The sequence below is a fragment of the Orcinus orca genome, chromosome 5 (assembly GCF_937001465.1).
Source record: "Orcinus orca chromosome 5, mOrcOrc1.1, whole genome shotgun sequence".
Classification (NCBI taxonomy): Eukaryota; Metazoa; Chordata; class Mammalia; order Artiodactyla; family Delphinidae; genus Orcinus; species Orcinus orca.
In genome coordinates this window covers 120,120,679-120,141,333 of record NC_064563.1, presented here as the reverse complement: position 1 = coordinate 120,141,333, position 20,655 = coordinate 120,120,679, and the positions used below count along the sequence as shown (strand labels likewise).

The following is a 20,655-nucleotide window of genomic DNA, read 5'->3' as shown; positions in this document are numbered from 1 at the left end:
TACACAGCTATTGGTTTAAATTCTTCTCCGCCCCATTCTTGAACTATGGACTCTTTAAGTGGCTCTTCTAGGAATGAGACATCTTATTAGAGAACTGAAAAGAACATCATCATCAGTTTTGTAGTCATGTGGGCCTGGATTCTACATTTTATTGGCCAAGATCCTCTTGGTATCTTATCATATTTGGTAAAATAGGATGAGCGGTAATAACTTTCTTATATTCTTTATTGAGAATTGAAAGTAATAAATTATTCCAGTGCCTTGCACATTACTTGGCATATAGTGGGCTTTCAGTAATAAATATTCTCATCCTAAAATAATTCAACCTAATGCTTCTTAGGATTTTCATTCTATCAGCTAAGGTAAATATTTCTGCATATCCAAATGATAATAATTATTTTCTTAATATATTTTGAAGTTAAAATTTTGAAATAAATAAATCATTGAATTAAAAGGTTTTTTTAATTCAAATTTACTACTTCTCTATAATCCAGTCATTTTAAGTATCCTGCACTTTGTTTCAAAGAGTACTTCAGTGATTGAACAAACTTGATGTACATAATAAAAATGAGAATGAAATATTGATTTTTTAAAACACAATAATATTATATTGAGTAATTTTGGCTTAGTCATTTTAAATGACTAATTTATTTTACTTTTTCTTTTTCCTCTTTATTTAACTATATTATACATGAGATATCTATGTATATATATAGCTATAACTATCTATCTATATTTTCACAAATCCTAAGTATACAGATTGATGATTTTTACAAATTGAACCAATACTCAGACCCAGATCAAGAAACAGAACATAATCATTTCCCAGAAGCCCACCTTGTTCACCCTTTCAATCATTACCCATCACCACCAAGAGTAGCCAATATCCCGACTTCTAGGAGTATAGTTTCTCTTCTTTATTTAAAAAAAAAAAAAAAAACCTTTTGTATCAATAGAATCATGGAATCATGTAAGAATATGCTTTTGTGGTTGACTTCTCTTTTTTATAGTTTTTTTAAAAATTTTATTTATTTGGTTGCATGGGGTCTTAGTTGTGTCAGGCAGCCTCTTTGTTGTAGCTCGTGGTCTCCTTAGTTGCAGCACACAGCTCCTTAGTTGTGGCACGTGAACTCTTAGTTGCGGCATGCATGTGGGATCCAGTTCCCTGACCAGGAACCAAACCCCGGCCTCTGGCATTGGGAGCATGGAGTCTTATCCACTGTGCCACCAGGGAAGTCCCCTGTGTTTTCTTTTACTCCACATTATGTTTGTGAGATTCATTGGTGGTGTTGCCTGTAGCATTTGTTCATTCATTCTCATAGCTGTATAGAATTCCACTGTATGAAGATACCACAATTTATCCAGGTGACTGTTGATTTCCCATTAGATTTCTAAATTATGCAGTGTCTCTGATGGATTTTACTACATGTGTAAAGAGGCCAAAACATAAATTTTAACTGATATTAATGAAATATCCAGTTCCCTTTCTTAATGGATTTCAATAGATATTTATTCAATGCCTACTGAGTACAAAACATAGTGGTAGGTACTACAGGAATTGTAAAGTCAGGACAACACTTTCAGTAGCTTACATTTTAAGGAATGAAGCTTTAGATAATATAGGGTTTTATAATTTATGGTAACTTTTCATAAATACACTTAGGGGATGAAGCAAGGTTGTGCAAAGTTGTTGCACAGGAAGGAGAAAAAGAGGATAAAAGAAATGGCTGTTGAGTCTTAACATGTTAAAATATTTTATTAAAATCATCTTGAAAGGAAAATACCATTGAAGTTTGAAAACTTCAAATGTGAATGGCAATTCAGAGAAACAATGTGGCTTCTATTACATAAAACTACCAAATGAAAAAGCCCTTCAAAATATAATTAGTACTACAAATCAACAATTACTTGTGAATGTATACCATCTGATATATAACTCACTGAGGTTAATCAAGCCAGAAAATGACGTTCCATAGAAAATATAGGTTTTTTACTCAAAGTAAATAGTAAAAATATTATAAAATATTATTTTTAAATAAAGCAAAATTTTATTTTATAAAATTCAGTTAACATATAATTACTCTTTCCAAAAAGCAGCTGAATAACTCAATATGTTTTTCTGTGATTCCTCCATAATTTTTTTTTTTTGCGGTACGCGGGCCTCTCACCGCCGCGGCCTCTCCCATTGCAGAACACAGGCTCCGGACGCGCAGGCCCAGTGGCCATGGCTCACGGGCCCAGCCGCTCCGCGGCATGTGGGATCCTCCCAGACCGGGGCATGAACCCGTGTCCCCCGCATCGGCAGGCAGACTCTCAACCACTGCGCTACCAGGGAAGCCCCTCCATAATTTTATATACTGTAAAATAACTCAGAAGTTATTATAGGTGCCTGTATAATATTACTCTAAAATGCCTAATCATTCATTCTACAAATGTTTGTGGCGTATCAACAATCTGAAAGGTACTATGTTAGGAACCTAACACACAAAAACAATAAACTGGGCACTTGCCTTCAAGTAGCTTTAAGGAGAGGCAGACTAAAAGGATTTAAATAGAGTATGGTCCCTGCCATGATAAAGGTATGCACATAGGGCTACTCAGAGGACAGAAAAAGGGCATGTGGATCAGACAGGGGAGCGAAGGGAAAAATCAAGAGATGCTTTGTGCAGAAGATGACTCCTGAACAAAGTCAGAGACTTGAGGGATAAATGGCATTTAGTACTTTGGGCAATGAGGGAAAGGCAGATATTCTGGAGGGAATGAATGGAAGAAAGAAGGTTGGGTACAGCCCCTTATGGTTAGAGCTATGGTGCTTATCTCTTGTTTGTGTTAACATGTAGCTAGGGGCCCGCTGTTTTGCATTTCTCCCTTGTCTTTATTTTTTCAAATACTATTTTTTTTTATTTGGTATAATCAATATACAACTAAAAGTATTTACTTTTTGTCCCTGAGTCTTGTGTTATTCCTGCTTCTGTTAGCATGTCAAAGAAAAGTCCTTTCTGGTGTATCAAATTCTGTGGTGTTTCAAATTGTGTAATCCTTCCAGAGTCTAGAACAAGCACCCTGCAATGTGAAAAGAATCCAGTCAGGTAACCTATAATCAGTGTTTCAGTTCACCCTTCTTGTTCTTGCTACCGTAAGGTTTAAATTACTGTATGAGTTATGTCAGTACAAAATAAAGGTACTATTTAACTAAGGAAATATATCAAGTTTTCTAATATTCTTTGAGCATTAACAAATTCCTCTAATTATTTTGGAAAGTATCTTCCATACTATTAGGGGACATTTTGTATCTCTCAGCACAGATAAAATCCTTTACTAGTGGCAAGTAATTAATGTGTTTCATATGTTCAGTAGGTATCTCTGTAGAAACTGGTTTATTTCTGAAAACAAATAAAGCATACCTGTCTGAGTCAATGATAGAATGCAGTCTGTGAGCAATCATCAGGATGGTACAATCAGAAAACTCCTTCCTGATTGCGGTCTGCACCAAGTTATCAGTCTCAAAATCGATGGAAGCTGTTGCCTCATCCAAGATGAGAATTTTTGTTTTTCTCAGCAAAGCACGAGCAAGACAGACAAGCTGTCTCTGTCCAACACTGTTATAAAAAATAGTAAAATGATTTCCACAATGGATTTATGGTCACACACTTCCTGTTCTAAAATTCTAATTATACTGTTATTCTCTTCCTAACCCACACATTCATTCATTCTTTTCTTTAAGAAATATTCACTGAGTGATTACTATATGCCAGACTCTGGTCCAAGTTCTGCAAATAGAACAATGAATTAAACAGACAAAAGGCTCTGTCTGTGTGTTTACATGGGGAGACAAAAAATAAATGAGCAAAATGCATAGTAATGAGAAGAATTCGAACGTACAGAAAGGGAGGGTGTAAAATGTGGGTACGGGGTGGGCATTTTAGATGGGCATGCCAAAATAATCCTCTCTGAGAAGATGCCTTTAAATTCAAGGCCTGAAGGAAGTGGAAAGTGAGTCCTGAAGATTTCCAATGGGAACCTGTTCCTGGCAAAGTGATTGGCAGATGTAAAATTCCTGAGGCAGGCAGGAACCGGCGTGGCATCTTCACGAAACAGCAAGGAACCAAAGAGGCCAAGGTGGCAGAAACAGAGAGAGGGAGGAGAGAGTAAACAAAGAAGAGGCTGAGTCATACAGGCTGTGTCTCTCCAGTGCAGAGAGGGTCTAACTGATTTCCCTTAGGTCTCTGATCCCATAAAGGGACCGTCCTAAGACGTCAAACATCAAAGTAGCCCTTACAACAATTTTTTTTAGGAAGAAAGCTATTAGAGTAGGAGTCTTTGCAGAAGAAGATTCAATTAAATAGTGACTTTTCCTACTGCATTGTTCCTCTTTTGTCCCTTTGTTTCCCTTCACCAGCAGTTTCCCAGCCAGTGGCTATCATTTTATTTATTCCTTGTCTGTCTTCCCTAGGAGAAATCAGCAATGGTGTGCTTTGAAGAGGCCAGACAAGATCCGTGGTAGCTCAGGAGTGACTTCCTTTTGAGGCCAACTCGTTTCTAAAAAGCCCTGAATGAATAACCTGGCCAAGCTCTGTTCTTAGCAGCTTACCTGAGGTTTTCACCACCCTCTGAAATTTCATGCAGCAGCTTCTTGGGAAGGGACAGCACAAACTCTTTTAAGTGACATAGTTCCAGCACCTCCCATAGCTCAACATCAGAATACTTGTCTAGGGGGTCGAGGTTCATTTGAAGGGTTCCAGAAAATAAAACTGGGTCCTAGAGAATAAAATAGTCACCAGTAATCTTACTGTCACATGAGGCATGCGTACATTAAATAAGGAAAACACAAAATGATCAAAACTAAATAGTTATCAAATTCATTTTATATTGAACCCAAAAGCAGAAGAAAATCAGAATAAGTTGCAAGTTAGATTAAATCATTATAAGCTTCCTGATTCTTTCTCGTCCTCTTATTAATAATGTCTCGATCACAACCACGATAATAATGATGGTAGCTGCCCTTTAGTCAGGGATATAATATAATACAGAAAAGAACTGAATAAATGTAATCTATACTATGTATATAATATTATCTATCAGCCCACCAATCCAGAAAGATAGAAGTAAATATCCTCATTTGACAGACAGTGAACTGGAGGTTTTAAAAAGCTCTCATCCAAGGACACACAGAAGGTAAGTGCTCAGGTAGAATTCAAAGACGACAAGTCCACGCTCTTTCCAATACACTGACATGTCTAGTGAAACTGTATTTTACTACGCCTGTTTTGATTTATAAGAGGGGAATGACTGTTTCTTTTCTCCAGTCAATTTTATCCCTGTCAGAATTTCAGATTTTACTCAAATTTGTTGTGAAGTAAATTCATGAATGTAAGTATGTGTTTAAACACTATGACAAAGAGGTGATAGTATTTTAAGATATTTTTAAAGAATAATATAAAGATATTTCATAAATACTCAGCTTAAATCTCTTAAACACAACTGAATAAAGTCATCTTGGACTGCAGAGGCATATTATTGAGCCAATTTGCATATTTGTTAATGATCAAGTTCCTCTGATGCCACAGATGGAAAAATCAAAGGACTTGAAAAAAGATCTAACTGCATTATTGTTCTTTTCATTTTTTCAATATTTCTAAACCTCAAGTCAAAAGAATCAAAATCCTACATTCAAATTACCAACTAAGCAAAAGCCTCAGTAACTGTTTTTTTCTTCCAAAAACTACCAATGTGTTTCAGCCTAATCTCTACATTTGAATTTTATTTGTATTTTATTTGTATTATGAAGGAAACTTGCAAAGCAACATAGGTTTTCAAATAGATAAATGCACGTAGGGAGAACACTTCAGATTTAGAGTGTTTAATAGGATTTAATTACATAGTTATTTTTCATAATACATTTAAAATAATTTGGCTCCCCAAAATGAATGTGTATGCTTGAAAGGAATATATTAAAAAAAAAAATTAAAACAAAAACAAAATAAAATAGAACAAAAGATGAAGTTTCCCTAGAGGGAGTTAAGAAAGACTAACGACAAAACAGTCTTTACCTGTGGAATAATATTAAGTTTGCCACGAAGGTCATGAAGCCCAATTGTAGATATGTCAATTCCATCAATAATAATTTTGCCTCCTGATCCTTCTACAATTCTAAATAGGCAATTTGATAGTGTTGATTTGCCTGCTCCAGTTCGTCCCACAATTCCAATCTATAATGAAATTATCATAAACAGTTTACATTGTACTTTTTGTAAGGGAAGGGGACCTTGGTACTGACAACAAATACATTACGTGTCAGGTCAGTAGAATCTAATTTTGCCAACCAGAATAACATTGACTGTCATGGAAGACTTAACGTGACATGCAAGGATGAGTCTTTATCCAGACACTCCTTACTCACTGGAAAGGCTTGGGCTAATATGTGTGTTGAAGAGTGTATGCCATGCATGAATGGATAAAGAAAAAAAAATGTATATAAACATATATATAATCCTGCATAAAAATGAAGAAAATCCTGTGATTTGTGGTAACATGGTGAACCTCGAGGACATTATGCTAAGTAAAAGAAGCCAGACAGAGAAAAATATTGTATGATCTCACTTAAATGTGGAATCTAAAAACATCAAAACGTCAAACAAAAGGTTACCAGGGATTGAAGGGTGGGGAAAATGGGAAGATGTTGGTCAAAGGGTACAAACTTTCAGTTATAAGGCAAATAAATTCTAGGTATCTAATGCACAGCATGGTGACTATAATTAATAATACTGAAATTTGCTAAGAGAGTAGATCTTAAGTGTTCTTAAGGTTATGATAATCATTTCACAATATATGTATATCAAACTATCACACTGTACACCCTAAAAAATACAATTTTTATTTGTTAATTTTACCTCAATAAAGCTAAAAAATAGTAAAGTCATGTTTCACAATAGATTATGAACAGCTTAAAATATATATTTTTGTTGATAGAGGAAAAACTTATTTTGTACAAACCAACCACGTCTTTATTACTTTTATATGAAATTTGAACAAATGACCATCTTATATTCAATATCACAGTATACTTTGGCCTTAACAATAAATATATTCAGATGAAAGGTAAAGTGAGACTTATGAAATATATATGGTACCTTCTCTTCCCCATGAGTCTGGAAAGTGATATCATGTAATGCTAAACCAAGATCATCTCGGTATCGAGCCTGATAATTAACAAATTCCACTATCCCTTTATTGGGCCATTGTGACGGAGGCCTTTTAGACATTATCCAGGGTGCCTTAAAACAAAATATTTTTTAAACTATAATTACAATAAAAATAGCTCCCCCCAATAAAAATAATTCTCATGCATATAAACAAAAGTGATAAAACAAAAATGATGAATGACGTTTGTAAACATTATGAGTTTTCTGAAAACACTTTTTAAAAATACCAAAATCTTAGAAATAAATTTTTACACATAAAGAGGGTTCCCATCTTCTATTAAGTTATTAAGAAAAATCTAAAACCTTATAAAGGAGCTGAAGGTAACCTGAAATTTTCAGCTGAGAGGAGGACAGTTTGTCATTTATTCATTTCCCAAATACTGAGTGTTTACTGTGCCAGTTAATGCTTTGGTTGTTGGTGATTTAGCAGTGAGAAAAACAAATAATTCTTGCCCTTACGGAGCATGCATGCTGGTGAGGAGAGACAAAAAGCACCATATAGCCTATGCAGAATGTTAGTTGATGATAAAACTTTGGAAATCAGGAAATAGGCAGGGTTGGTGTAATTTTAAACAGGGAGGTTAGAAAAGGCTTAACTGGACATGGTCAGGAAACAAATCATGTGGATATCAGAGGAAACCCTTTCCAGGTAAAGGAGACTAACTACATATGCTGAGGACCTGAGACTGAGGCCTGGCTCTGGAACCCTGGAGGAAAAGCAGGAGGTAGAAGAACACGCAGAAGACTGTGGTGCCCCGCCAGCGAGGTGAAGTGTTTTCATGAGAGGGAGCGATCACAAGTGTCAAATGATAGGCCAGGTAAAGTGAAGACTGAGAAGCTACCATTAGTGATCTTGACGAGGGCAGGCTCAGTGAAGTGGTAGGATTTAAAGCCTGTGCGAAAGAGGGTCCAGAAAAGAATGAGAAAAGAGGAATTAGAGAGAGCAAGTACAGGAACTATTCCCAAGAATTCTGCTGTAAAGAGGAGCAGAGAAACGGGGCTATAGAGGAGTAAATAGGGGTCATTTGGACACATTTACTTCTTTCCACATCAAGGGTTTTTGCAATGGTGTCTGTTACAACTTGCATCAAATTACATAAAGATGATTTTTTTTTAAATGTGTGTGTGCTTGTGTGTGCACACACACATTTTACTGAACTTTTTTCAAAATGAAAAGAAAACATATATTAATAGCAAAAGATTTAGAAAATATAGAAAATGATACAATTTTTATATTAGTCATTATATGGCAATAAGCTGAACAAACTAGATATTGGTAACTGTGATTGTGATCGTGAAGGTAGACTAATCTTTCGTGAAATGTGTATGAAAAAGGAAGGTAAGACCCAGGGAAGAATCTAGAGGAAGATTCAAAATTCAGGTAGGAGTTGGAGTATGCAGAAAATATTTTAGTATATTTATAGGCTGAAAGGAGTAAAGGGGTTGGGGGGCTGAAATTAGGAATTAGAGAAGGTGGTTAATGGAATAAGGTCTGAGAAAAGATATGAAGAGATGTTTCCAAAATACAACTGGAAATTTGTAGGTTTTTATTTGGAGGAGGAACACTTCTTCCTCAGAGTTATGAGTGAGCAAAAGAGGAAAGTTTCACGAAGATTTAGATAACTTTATAAATGGATTGAAGAAGATGCAGAAATTCAACATATACCCTTTATCATCTGCCCTGTTAATTCATGGAACTGGGAGACAGAAGTACCCTAGATTAGTAAAATATGAAGATAATGCTAACATTATACTCTGTCTATAGTCTAATTCTTCTCTCTCCCAAATTATAGTTAATTAAAGGGAAAAAAGTAGACTGATTTTTTCTCCTTCTCCTTCCCATCCACAGAGATGCTAATGGTGAGTAAATGGGACAGAAGGTATAAGCAGTAAAGGCATAGTTAATTTTGAAATTGGACAATCAGACTGTAAATAATTGTGAGGTGACTGCATTAAGACACTTTTCTCAATGTAAAATCTTTACAAAGTTATAATCATAGGTTTACATTGGTAGGGGACAGATCACTGTGCCCCTTAAAAACAGGTGCTCATATTTCATTTTTATAACAATACTGAAATGGGATATCTTATAATTTATGAACAGTCCTAATTTAATTAGCAGTGCTTTTTTTCCACTTTAGTGATTATATAAAATAATGGTGTATTTTACAATAGATTGAATTTTAATTTTGTCGAAATGCAAAATATTACAGCATAAATTTGGAAATGCAGGTTTTGTTCAAAATTGATCTTTAAGATGTCAGTTCAAGATGTATTACAATATCTTAATTCTGCATCCATTTATTAGTTATTTAGAAGTGCTTACCTCCTTATCCATATTTTCATATTCACAAACTCTTTCAATGGAAACTGCATTGGTTTCAATTTCACATGCTTTCCTTACCCAAAAATTGAGAGACTGAGTAATCTGGAGGTGAAATACCAAGAGCTTAATGAATGAGTATCAGTCTTTTATATACTATTAATAATACTTTATAAAGCTTCATTTTTCAGAATTTTCATATATTTTATTTCTTAGAATTATTTAACAACTTTAGAAGTGAGCATATTTATTCTTAGACACACATGTGCTTCTTTAAGTTTGTTAAATTCATTAATATCATAAACAATGGTTATTTGTCAGAAGAAGGAATGAATATAGTTCAACATATATTAAAGGAGACCATACTTGGTATAAGAAATGATGAATACCAAGATTGATGGGATATGCCTTAAGAAATGTACATCCTAAGTGAGGAAAAAATTTGTACACAATGTTACCTTTGGCATTCTTTACCAGCTTCCATTTGAAGGAATTTTCTGACTACTCCTGTCTCCTTTTTTTCTCCCAAACTCTACTTTCTTCTCATGCAACTTATCCCTAAATATAAGTTCCCCAAGTTTGTAACTTCAAATCTAGTTCTGAAAGTCACAAAACTCTCACAATTCAGATTTTTCTTGAGTTTGGTGCTAAACCATTTGATGGCCAAACTGACTGAACTGATGTGGGTCTCCTTAAAGTGTTGATTTAACCCACTTAGGATGTACATTCACATATTTCACTGCAGAACAAAGAGTTTGATTACAGAGTTCTGCCCCAGGCCCTGCATATATACATACATACATACATACATACATATGGATATGTTTATTTGTGTGTGTGTGTGTGTGCGTGTGTGTGTGTGTGTGTGTGTGTAGATGTTAAATGTATTATAATTCCTTTCTAGAAGCCTAAGTTCTGAATTCTGAAATGTAACTGACTTGAGGCTTTTAGATAAGGGACTAAGGGCATGTACCCAAATCATGTAGACCCATCTTTTAAATAATATGGAATTATATTAAGCAGTTTGATACATTTTCTATTTTACTAAGGGGACTTGCACACAGTCATACCACTAGCACTTTGCAGTATCATATAAAATAGGGCTTATTAGGAGAAAAAATTACAAGCAGAGCATATATTCTCCCCAGAGCTTGCATTATCTCTCTGCTTAGTTTGGGCAAACCAGATGGACAGGCCACGGTAGAGAGGGGTCCTATCCCTGTTATACTTTATAACTCTATAAGGATAGGAGAACAGGAAACTTCTGGGTAATGATGCAACAGCAGGAGTTTCCTGGATCCTCTAGCACTGAGCCTTGGGTATCAGCCTGTTTTCTCTGTGAGCTAACTTAGAAATACTGAGCTAGCTCTTTTGCTAGTAGCAAAAGAAAGAAATGAGCCTCCAGGGTAATCCAGATTTGTCTCTCATTAGTTAGTTAATACAGTCTATAATTCAGACAGGAAAAGGAGAAGAGAGCTTAATTAATTGGATTATAAACATATTATATACCACAAAATCACTATTACTTACATTTAAGGCATAGGATATGGACAAACCAACTATTGCTGAATCCATAGAATTGCCAGCCTGCACAGCAAGCAGTGAAGCGAAGAACACCATTAAATTGCCAAGAAATTCAAGTCTAACAGACAGCCACCTGTAATAATGGAAAATATTCCTGAACTGAGATGCAGAAGCTTTGGTGCACTTAGTATGAGCTCTCCTCTGAAAACGGAAGAGGTAAACATCAATAGCTGCATTCGCTTTTTTCACACTTACTTAGAACTCAATCAAACAGGCTTTTTGCAGTGATGGTAGAGCAAAGGATTTCTCTGCATAAAAATACACTTTACGTTTGCAGAACTTTGCTTTAAAACTTAATCAGAATTAAAAATCAAAACAAAAGAACATCAGCTGAAATGATGCATTTACCTTAAAATCCCATTGGAAAATCACTTACCTTTCTGATTACATGCACGTTTTCTATATGATAAAATTAGTCACTAAAAGTTAACATGTGCCCAACTATTTAATGTTTTTTTTCTCCTCTATGTGAAATGTATAGCTTCAAATTCAAAATATTATAGATTATTGTTTGCAAAGAAAATCCATTCTACAAATATAAAATACAACAAAGAGTCACATCTTTACTCATTCTAATAGCATCCTGTATAACCTTCAAAAAACGTGGGACCTTATTTTCACGTAAAGTAGCATGTACTATTCATACGGACATAAATAGACACACTTTAACTTAAGTGTATATTAAATACTAGAAATATTTAAGGCTTTAATATTTTTGATGAAATATCATTAAAAACACTTTCTGGGGCTTCCCTCGTGGCGCAGTGGTTGAGAGTCCGCCCGCCGATGCAGGGGACACGGGTTTGTGCCCCGGTCCGGGAAGATCCCACATGCCACGGAGCGGCTGGGCCCGTGAGCCATGGCCACTGAGCCTGCGCGTCCGGAGCCCGTGCTCCGCAATGGGAGAGGTCACAACAGTGAGAGGCCCGCGTACCGCAAAAAAAAAACAAGAAACACTTTTTGTTTAGAAGTTAGTGAACAAAATATCCAAGAAGAGACTAGTCCTGAACTGGGTATGTGAATATGACTTACCTGTTCGAAATCACATTGTTGTAGAAACAGACCAAATTCTCATTCACCACGTCTTTGTTTTGCTGGACGAACCTCTGTTCATGTCCAAATGCCCTGATAGTGGACACCCCAAGGAGAGTCTCGCTAAAGTGGGAAAGGACAGGAGAGCGAGATGCTCCTGCCAGCCGCCGAATCTGCCGAGAGCTTGCCACGTAGTATCTCTAACAGGAAAACAGAAAGAGGCGGTTGGGAAGATGTAGGCAAAATTGCTTCAATAGTTTGAACATGGCAAGATACTTGTGTAGTGGGTACTTGTGTAACTAAAGAGCAGCCCCCAAAAGTTAAGTTCAAGTTCTAACCTCCAGTACCTGTGGATGTGACCTTATTTGGAAATAGGATCTTTGCAGATGTCATTAAGGTTCTTGAGATGAGATCATCCTGGATTTCGGGTGGGCCCTAAATACAGTCTGAGTGTCATTATAAAAAGTAGAAAAGGAGAAGACACAGACACAGGGAGAAAGCCATGTGAAGACGAGACTGGAGTGATGGACCTAGAAGTCAAGGAAAATGCCAGGGGTCTCTGACAGCCACCAGAAGCTAGGAGAGAAGCATGCAATAGATGCTCCCTCAGAGCCTCCAGAAGAAGCCAACCCTGCCTACTCCTGGATTTTGGACTTTTGGCCTCCAGAACTGTGAGAGAATAAAATTTCTGTTGTTTTAAGCCACCAAGTTTGTTACAGGAGCCCCAGGAAACGAATGCACCTTTGTACCAGTAAAAGGCCCAAATTCTGGATAGCACAACTAGAACATAATTGGGCAAAATTTCACTTTGATAATGCTCTCAAACACCCATTATTGAGTACCTACTGTGGAAAAAGCTCTATGTTACATGTTGGAAGTGTGGCCAGGTGGTTAACCCATTAAATGAAGGAAGCCAACCAAATGTACAAACAATAAGATTTTTGTACCTAAATATAGTTATGGAAAAAATTTTCTTTATTTTTTTCTGCCAAAAAAACCAATATGGCCACAATTATAATTGACTACTTCCCCTCTGACTTGGGCTGAGGACAGCTGGGATGGGTGGATCCTTCATCAGCCCCATGTAATTGCTACAAACTGGAAATGAAAATAAAGAGTTTGCTACATCTTGCAATTTTTTTTCATGAAAATCTTCAGATCTGGAATTTTATGTAAAATTCCTAATTTTAAAAATGTCTTCATTTTGGTAAAAACATTAAGCAAGCTACGCTAAAACATACCTGACGCTACATGTGGCCTGTCAGCTTACAGTTTACAAGCTCTGCTCTATGCTAAGTGCTCTAGAGAATACAAACGATTACGGCATTCTGAGCCTGCAAGAGGACTTAAGAGATTGTCTCAAAGGTAGTTTCATAAAAGTTCAATGAATTATAGAAGCCCTGGGGGGTCCTTCCATGAAACTGACCAGAGCATTGAGCTTAAGAACATTTGATTTAGATCAGTGCTTCTCATACTTTAGTAAAAATTACCAGAAGGATTTTAAAAACACAGACTTCTGTGAGAAATTCTTTATTTCCCTCTGCTCTATTAGGGTATGATTAGCAAGTAAAAATTGTGTATATTTTGGTTGTAAAATGTGATTTTTTAAAAAAGAGATTCTGATTCTGTAGGCCCATGGGTCCAGGGACCACACTTTGAGTAGTACTGACGTAAAGCAAACCTCTTATTTTACAGGGAAAAGAAATGAAGCCTGGAAAAGAAAGTGATATACCAAACACAGGAGTCAGGAAAGTAATCTGAGGTTCCTGAATCTTCATTCAGGGCTCACCCTATAAAGTTCCGCCTAACAAGACATGGTTTCTAGACTCTTTTCCACTCCCAGACACCCTGTTATAGTGCACCAACCACAAGACTATCACTTGTGATATGTTTTGTTGTTTTTGTTTTTTTAAGCAGACACAATTGATCCTCAACACCATTCCTCAATTTCTTGACTTTTTTTTTTTTTCTAACTATAAGACGTAGTGTCTGCCCCAGAGGACTTACAATCACACTGAGGAGACAATTTTTGGTCTAGTAAATAAATAAATGAATAAATAAATAAATAAATAAAATGACAACAAGAACAACAACAAAAAAACAGCCTATAATACTAGCAGCATAATAAACCCATAATACCTACATGAGTCATATCTCTTTGCCCTACTTTGGTAGAGAATGCTTCTCACAGAAAGTAGAATATAACCTAGGCATGAAGGGTAAGTAAGATCCAGATAGGCAGAGAGAAGAGGGACAACACAGGAAGTAGGAGGAATAATGATAGTACAGGTGCAGAAATGAGCAAATGATTAACATCCTGGTTGGACAAATTAAACTCCAATATGAATTTGAAAACTTAGGTTGAGAAAACATTAAACTACAAGAACTGCATCCTTTTCTATAAAGAGCCTCAAAAAACTTTTATATTTAATTTAAATATGGGTTAAGAAATTTTGTTTTTACACTACAGCCTCACAGTGACATAATTTTGGAATTCAAACTGGTTGACCACATTTTTTTAATTTTTTTTTTTATGGTACGCGGGCCTCTCACTGTTGTGGCCTCTCCCGTTGCGGAGCACAGGCTCCGGACGCACAGGCTCAGTGGCCATGGCTCATGGGTCCAGCTGCCACGGCATGTGGGATCTTCCCGGACCGGGGCACGAACCCGTGCCCCCTGCATCGGCAGGCGGACTCTCAACCACTGCGCCACCAGGGAAGCCCCTGGTTGACCACATTTTAATTGGAATATAAGGATATATACATATCATGAGAGATCTGTTGTAGTTCTTCCAGCAATAGTTTGTTGATAGCAGGGATAACAGGGCAAAAGGCAATATGTGCTTCTCTCTTGGATCTTCAGGCAAATTAACTTTCTGCTAAAATGTAAACAACACCTAGGTTTTATGGTGGCCATGAAAATGCACAACTCAGTTCTCCTGTTGCAGGGCCCATAGCTGACTGACAGCCCAGCCGCTGCCCCTCCAAATCCACTACTATAGTAGAATGAAGGCCATTTTTCCCACAGATGACTCCCAGGCAAAGACTGAGCATGGCAGGGGTGCCAAAACAAGCCCATTCAGGGGTCACATGGGAGCATCCACTGGGCAGTGTTGGTTGTGAGCTTCCCATTCATTCAACCAAACCTCTTATGGAACCGTCCTGCAGTCCAAGACTCTTCCTACCCAATCCTCTTCCTTCTCCCTCGAAGGGAGCAGACCTGCCTCGCTGTCGAAGGGCTCACCCAGCCTTCTCTTGCTCCCTCTCCTTTATCTTTTACAGGCATTTCCCCCAGCAATTCTCTAGTACATCTAATCCTTTCTTGATGTCTGCTCCTTAGAGAACCTTAACTAACAGGCAGTCTAAGTGGGTCTGAAACTATATTTGACTGTGAACTTATAAGTTATTAATACACATAAAAATCCGTGTACTTACTTGTATAGTGAAATAGAGGAAAACCAAAGGAATAATCCCCAGAATGAAGAGTGGTAAAGCTCCCACAATGACCAAAACTGTTCCAATAACATCCAGTGTACAATTCAGCCAGGTCCGTAAGTAGTAATGGAAACGCATATCAATTATAAACATGTCCTGAAAAATTTGATATCGAGTCACTTTATTTTTAACTTTTCATTGGTTTAAAATGAGGGGAAGAAGACATATATCATTCATTGTAAAAATAAAAACATTTACCCAGGTGTGACAATCTGATTATTAAATATCTAAATATTCAATATATGATCTCTGCCCTCCCCAGCCCACCCCCATGTATTTTTCAGCTGTAACAATTAAGAGGGTGTTCTAGTACCAATATGTCTATGATCAACCAATTTGTACTTCCCAATGACAACTACATGGCACTTAATTTATATGACTGAAATCAGACTCTGTTAAAAAAAAAAAAAAAGAGTCCAAACCCCGGTAGTTGGGGATTCAGGGGCATTGGTCTACCATTATTCACTCCCTAAAAACTGTAAAACACTCCTAGGCCATTCTTATCCACTGAGAACATGTCCAGTGACCTTCTTGGATAGCTGGATCCTGCCAATATCAGAAGAAACAGGAAAACAAAATAATCTTCATTTACAAAATTAAAAACCGAAAGATAGAGGTGGACAATGGGACTGAGAAATGGACATGGGAAGGTCATGCATCAGTTCACATGTAACTTAAAGCTATGTTTGTGGTATAAGGTACGACCTTAGAGATCCCAGGGAATAGGAAGGCACTCAACCTTGAAGGGATGGAGTATTCAGTTTAGGACAACACTGATAAAGAATGGAGATAGAATTTTATTTCTTCTCAGCCTTGCTTTGGGACTTCCCTGATTATCTCACATACCAAATAGTGTAAGAGCATCATATTCATAAGTAACTTCCTGCCTGTCTTTAAAATACACCTTCTCATATTCTCATCTGTTCAAGACCCAATCATTTGTCATGTTACTGTATAATAATGCGAGTTGTTTAGGAGGGTCATAGAGATATGTCCACTGGGAGACAAAGAACACTGGTGATCAAGTTCTTCTATAAACTTTCAAAGAACAGTGTGACACTGGTATGATTAAGCAAGATTTAATACTCCATCAAACATTGATTATGCTAGGTATTCTCATTTATATTTTGATGTTTTATCCTCATTTTTCCCCATACCACACCAAATGTTTTTCATATACACAAAAATATATTGCCATATTTTAAGATCATGGCTATGCACTAATACAGAAGCCACATGGCTGCTGCAAACTGAGATCTAACAGAAGTCTATTATACAAACCAGATTTTGAAGACTTTGTAGGAGAAAAATAAAATATTCAATCAATAAATTTACATTGATTATACTTTAAAGTAATGTTTCAGATATTTTCTGTTAAAATATATTATTATAAATAATTACTTCAACTGTTTCTTTTTACTTTTATATTGTGGCTACTAGAAAATTTTAAATTACCTCTGTGGCTTGCATTACATTTTATTGGACAGTACAATTACAAGTACTTAATAGTAAACACAATGGGCAAAACCCTATAGGTTAGCAGAGACACTCTGGGAACCTCTACCCATCCCCCATTTGCCATTAATGAGTTGATAGTTCTTTTAAAGGCAGAATGCTTAAAATCTGGATATGTCGATACAGACTTACATTTCTCCCCCTCCTCAGCCTGAACCACTGATTCTCAAACTAAATGTGTATAAGAATTGGAGTTGTAGACACCAGAGCACATGCACTTCTTGGATTCTTTCAGCTATTTTTAAGGGTTATTTTAAGTATGTGTGTAAGATGTGACTCTGCTATACATCAATTATAAATGTCCCAATAATTAGAAATAAAATAACAATGAAATCTACCCTAAACATAATCCCATCTTTTTAGAATGATATTTTTTACAAATGAGATAATAAGGTACTAAATGTGGATCATTTATACGTATGCTATTTAATAAGGTATGGCTTACTTACCTTGGTGAACCGATTGACGATCTGGCCTATGGGATTGGTTTCAAAGAATTGGAGTGGGAGATGCAGCACATTATCCAACAGTTGAGCATGCAAAGTTCGAGAGGCAGCCAAGGACCCTCTGGTGAGTACATAAGTTCCCGAGCAAACAAAGAGACCTAAACACAAATTGTTATCAATGACATGTTAACAGCTTAAACTCTGAATTTTAACTCTCAAAAGATTGCTTGTAATAGCATTTATTTTTAATGGAAAACTCAAATATCAAACTTAAAAATGTATCACTGTGGACCAAACTAAGTATAAATGCATATGGTGCATGGAAAATAAATACGGACACTCTGGTGTGCTATAAGAGTAGGGCTCTCCTTATTCATGAGCATAGGTTCTAGAGAAATGCTCTAAAGATAAGAGATCAACCGGATTGACAGAATTTTAGCAACCTATTAACTTTATGATGTCCTGAAAGACAATGTGGTAGTGACTGGTGTTGCTAGACAAATAATTTCAGTTCTCCTAGCTTCTAGGTCCATGGTAGAATTGCACTTTCTGACCTCCTTGTGATTGATGCAATCAAATGAATAGTTCTGAACAGTAAGTTGAGATATTTCACATGACACTTCCAGGTGTCAGACTTGCTAAAGCTCCTATTCCCTTTGCACAGTGCCTGCCAACATTTAAAATAGTGGTTGGATTGCTTCTTCAACTTGGGCCCTAGAATCAGAAGAGTCCCTTTCCTGACCTACAGTGGACAAGTGGTATGAGTCATGAATAAACTATTTTTGGTCTGTCAAGCTATTACAGTTTGGTTGGTGAGAAGGTTCTTGAAAAAACTAAAAAGTTAGAAAATATAAATAATAAATATGTAGCTTCAGTGGAACAGGTTAAAACACAGTTAACAGCATCTATTGACTATTGGTAGCTGTGTTTGACAAAAATACAACAAGAAAGAGACAAGCTCAGAAAAGAACTATCCAGGTGTGTAAGAAGAAATGAAAGGACAAAGAATCCCCAAACTAGGGAACTTGTAGGAGTGGAGGAAGAAATGCTTGGTTACAATGATTGGTTCAAGGGTGGATATGTGACTCAAATTGTTTCAAGGAGAGTAATTTCATGGATTTCTATGGAAAGAGGTTCTTTGAAAGAGAACATTTTCATCACCATGTGAAGCCTGAGAATGGCTCAGGAAAAGAGGAAAATGAGCAGAACTGAGAAAGCATGGTGGACACTTCTTTTGAGCCCCTGGATCAAGTGTGTTTAAAAACTTGTGCCTGGACTTTTCCATTTGAGGCATCAATAAATTTCCATGTTATTTAAGCCATTTGCTCTTGAGTCTTCTGGGATACATAATTGCACCGCTGATCTCTACTATACAAAATTGTTAGTAAAAGTGTGTTGCCAACAGGATTCTTGTTCCAATCTCAAATTCTTTTAGCTAGTTCCTTTATATTTTAAATAACATCACACACTGCTCTTTAATAATTTCTTACTCTTAAATACTTTCTATTATTTTCCTACCTCACTCCCCATACTTGCTTCTAGTCCTTCCAAAAATAGGTTGTTGCCCTTTTGTTCTCAAATATTCAGTGTTTACGTTACTACTAAACATAATATTCATGAAGTTCACTAAATGTATAATGCTTGTACCACTATTTTTCTATGCAACAAGCACTAATCTATTCCCAAACAATTCAATAGTCAGCAAATCTCTTTGGAATATGTTTAAACTCAGCAGATAGTCTATTATTTCTTTCATCCTATTTCACCCCCTCATCCTGCAACATAAACTACTCTCTTGGAACCCTCTGTATTTCTGCTCTAAACTGGAAATTTTTGTGGGAACAGGCTTTAGTATTCTTCAGTTACAGAAAATGTTGTTAAATATTATGCATTTGATAATTTCCACCTGCATTTACTGTGTCTTATTGTATGGATGTTGAACATCTTGGATTATTCCTCTGATTTTTCCTTATTTATCATTTGCCATCTATGTTTTTGATGTTGTACATCTGGGACAATTTCTACCGATTTATCTTCTCACACTTGTACAATCTTTTTAAATTCTTTAAATTTTTTAAGAACTTTCTTGTTCTTAGATTGAACTTATTTAAGCACATTCTGCTCTTGCTTTGCCTCTGCTTTTGAATATCTGAAGATACTAATTTTAAGCTTCTCTTACATATCAAATATGACTATTTTACTTCTGGGCTCCACTGCTCTATTTGTTGGCTCATATCTATACTGCTCACTTGATTAAAATGCATGACCATCCATCATTACCAGTTAAAACATGCAAGATAAAGACATGGTGATAAAAAACAAAAACAAAAACAAAACAAAACAAAAAAACCATGGTGAATTAAGAGGTACCTGGTGTGGCTTTCTTCTGCCTGTGTGCACATTAATTTTCCCCAAACTCCTCTGAATGGAAATTCCACTTAAGTGGGTGTGACACTGGAAGTCTCATATGGTGATCTAGACATAGGCTGACACTTCTCCAAAAGCCACATAAGGAGGCTTTCTTCTATGTAGGTCAAACACACTAGTAACCCTAATTTCCTTTTTAAACATCAGCTTCCTAGTTTTCACTGTACTACTGCTGTGCCAGTTGGTAACAGAAGAACAATGTTCTAGTGAATCACTTTGATTATTTCGACGTTACTCAATCCTACTCTCTGTACCTGAGTTCCTCCACAGCTAGACTGAACCGCTCCCTATTCTTTGACAGTTTCATCTAGTATCTGTTCCTGGTTACAGGTTCTTCTACCCTTGATTATCAGTATAATCGCTTATGTAGACATTTATCACTCTGAAATCCCCTGAACCCTTTACTTTTATATTTATCCACTGTCATTTCAGTGGAATTTTGTGAGGTAAGTAAAGTAAATGATCCAGTCACGCATCTTAGACTGGTGTGTACTCCTTAAACATTGCACTTTGAAAATAAGGTGCCTATATTTTACACATTGGGTTGGAAAAGGAAGTTCCTAACAAGGGGGCATAAAACACAATAGATTAAGGATGTTCAGAGTGCCCTAGAGATTCTAAAGGAAATAGCT

General features: G+C 36.4%; 1 protein-coding gene across 2 annotated transcripts in view; it reads right to left on the bottom strand.

Annotated features, from left to right (window-relative positions):
* Positions 1-1,737: 1,737 nt before the first annotated feature.
* LOC105747738 (ATP-binding cassette sub-family C member 2-like) overlaps positions 1,738-20,655 on the bottom strand; it is a 78,089-nt gene continuing 59,171 nt past the window's right edge. For both annotated transcript variants that reach the window (XM_049710551.1, XM_033406873.2), the window contains 10 exons: positions 17,600-17,754; positions 15,576-15,731; positions 12,142-12,341; positions 11,056-11,182; positions 9,529-9,630; positions 7,131-7,274; positions 6,051-6,209; positions 4,592-4,758; positions 3,405-3,599; positions 1,738-3,063 (listed from right to left, as the gene is read on the bottom strand). In XM_049710551.1, coding sequence (XP_049566508.1) covers positions 2,925-3,063; positions 3,405-3,599; positions 4,592-4,758; positions 6,051-6,209; positions 7,131-7,274; positions 9,529-9,630; positions 11,056-11,182; positions 12,142-12,341; positions 15,576-15,731; positions 17,600-17,754 — 1,544 coding nt within the window. In that variant the 3' untranslated portion in view covers positions 1,738-2,924. The remainder of the gene's footprint in view (positions 3,064-3,404; positions 3,600-4,591; positions 4,759-6,050; positions 6,210-7,130; positions 7,275-9,528; positions 9,631-11,055; positions 11,183-12,141; positions 12,342-15,575; positions 15,732-17,599; positions 17,755-20,655) is intronic.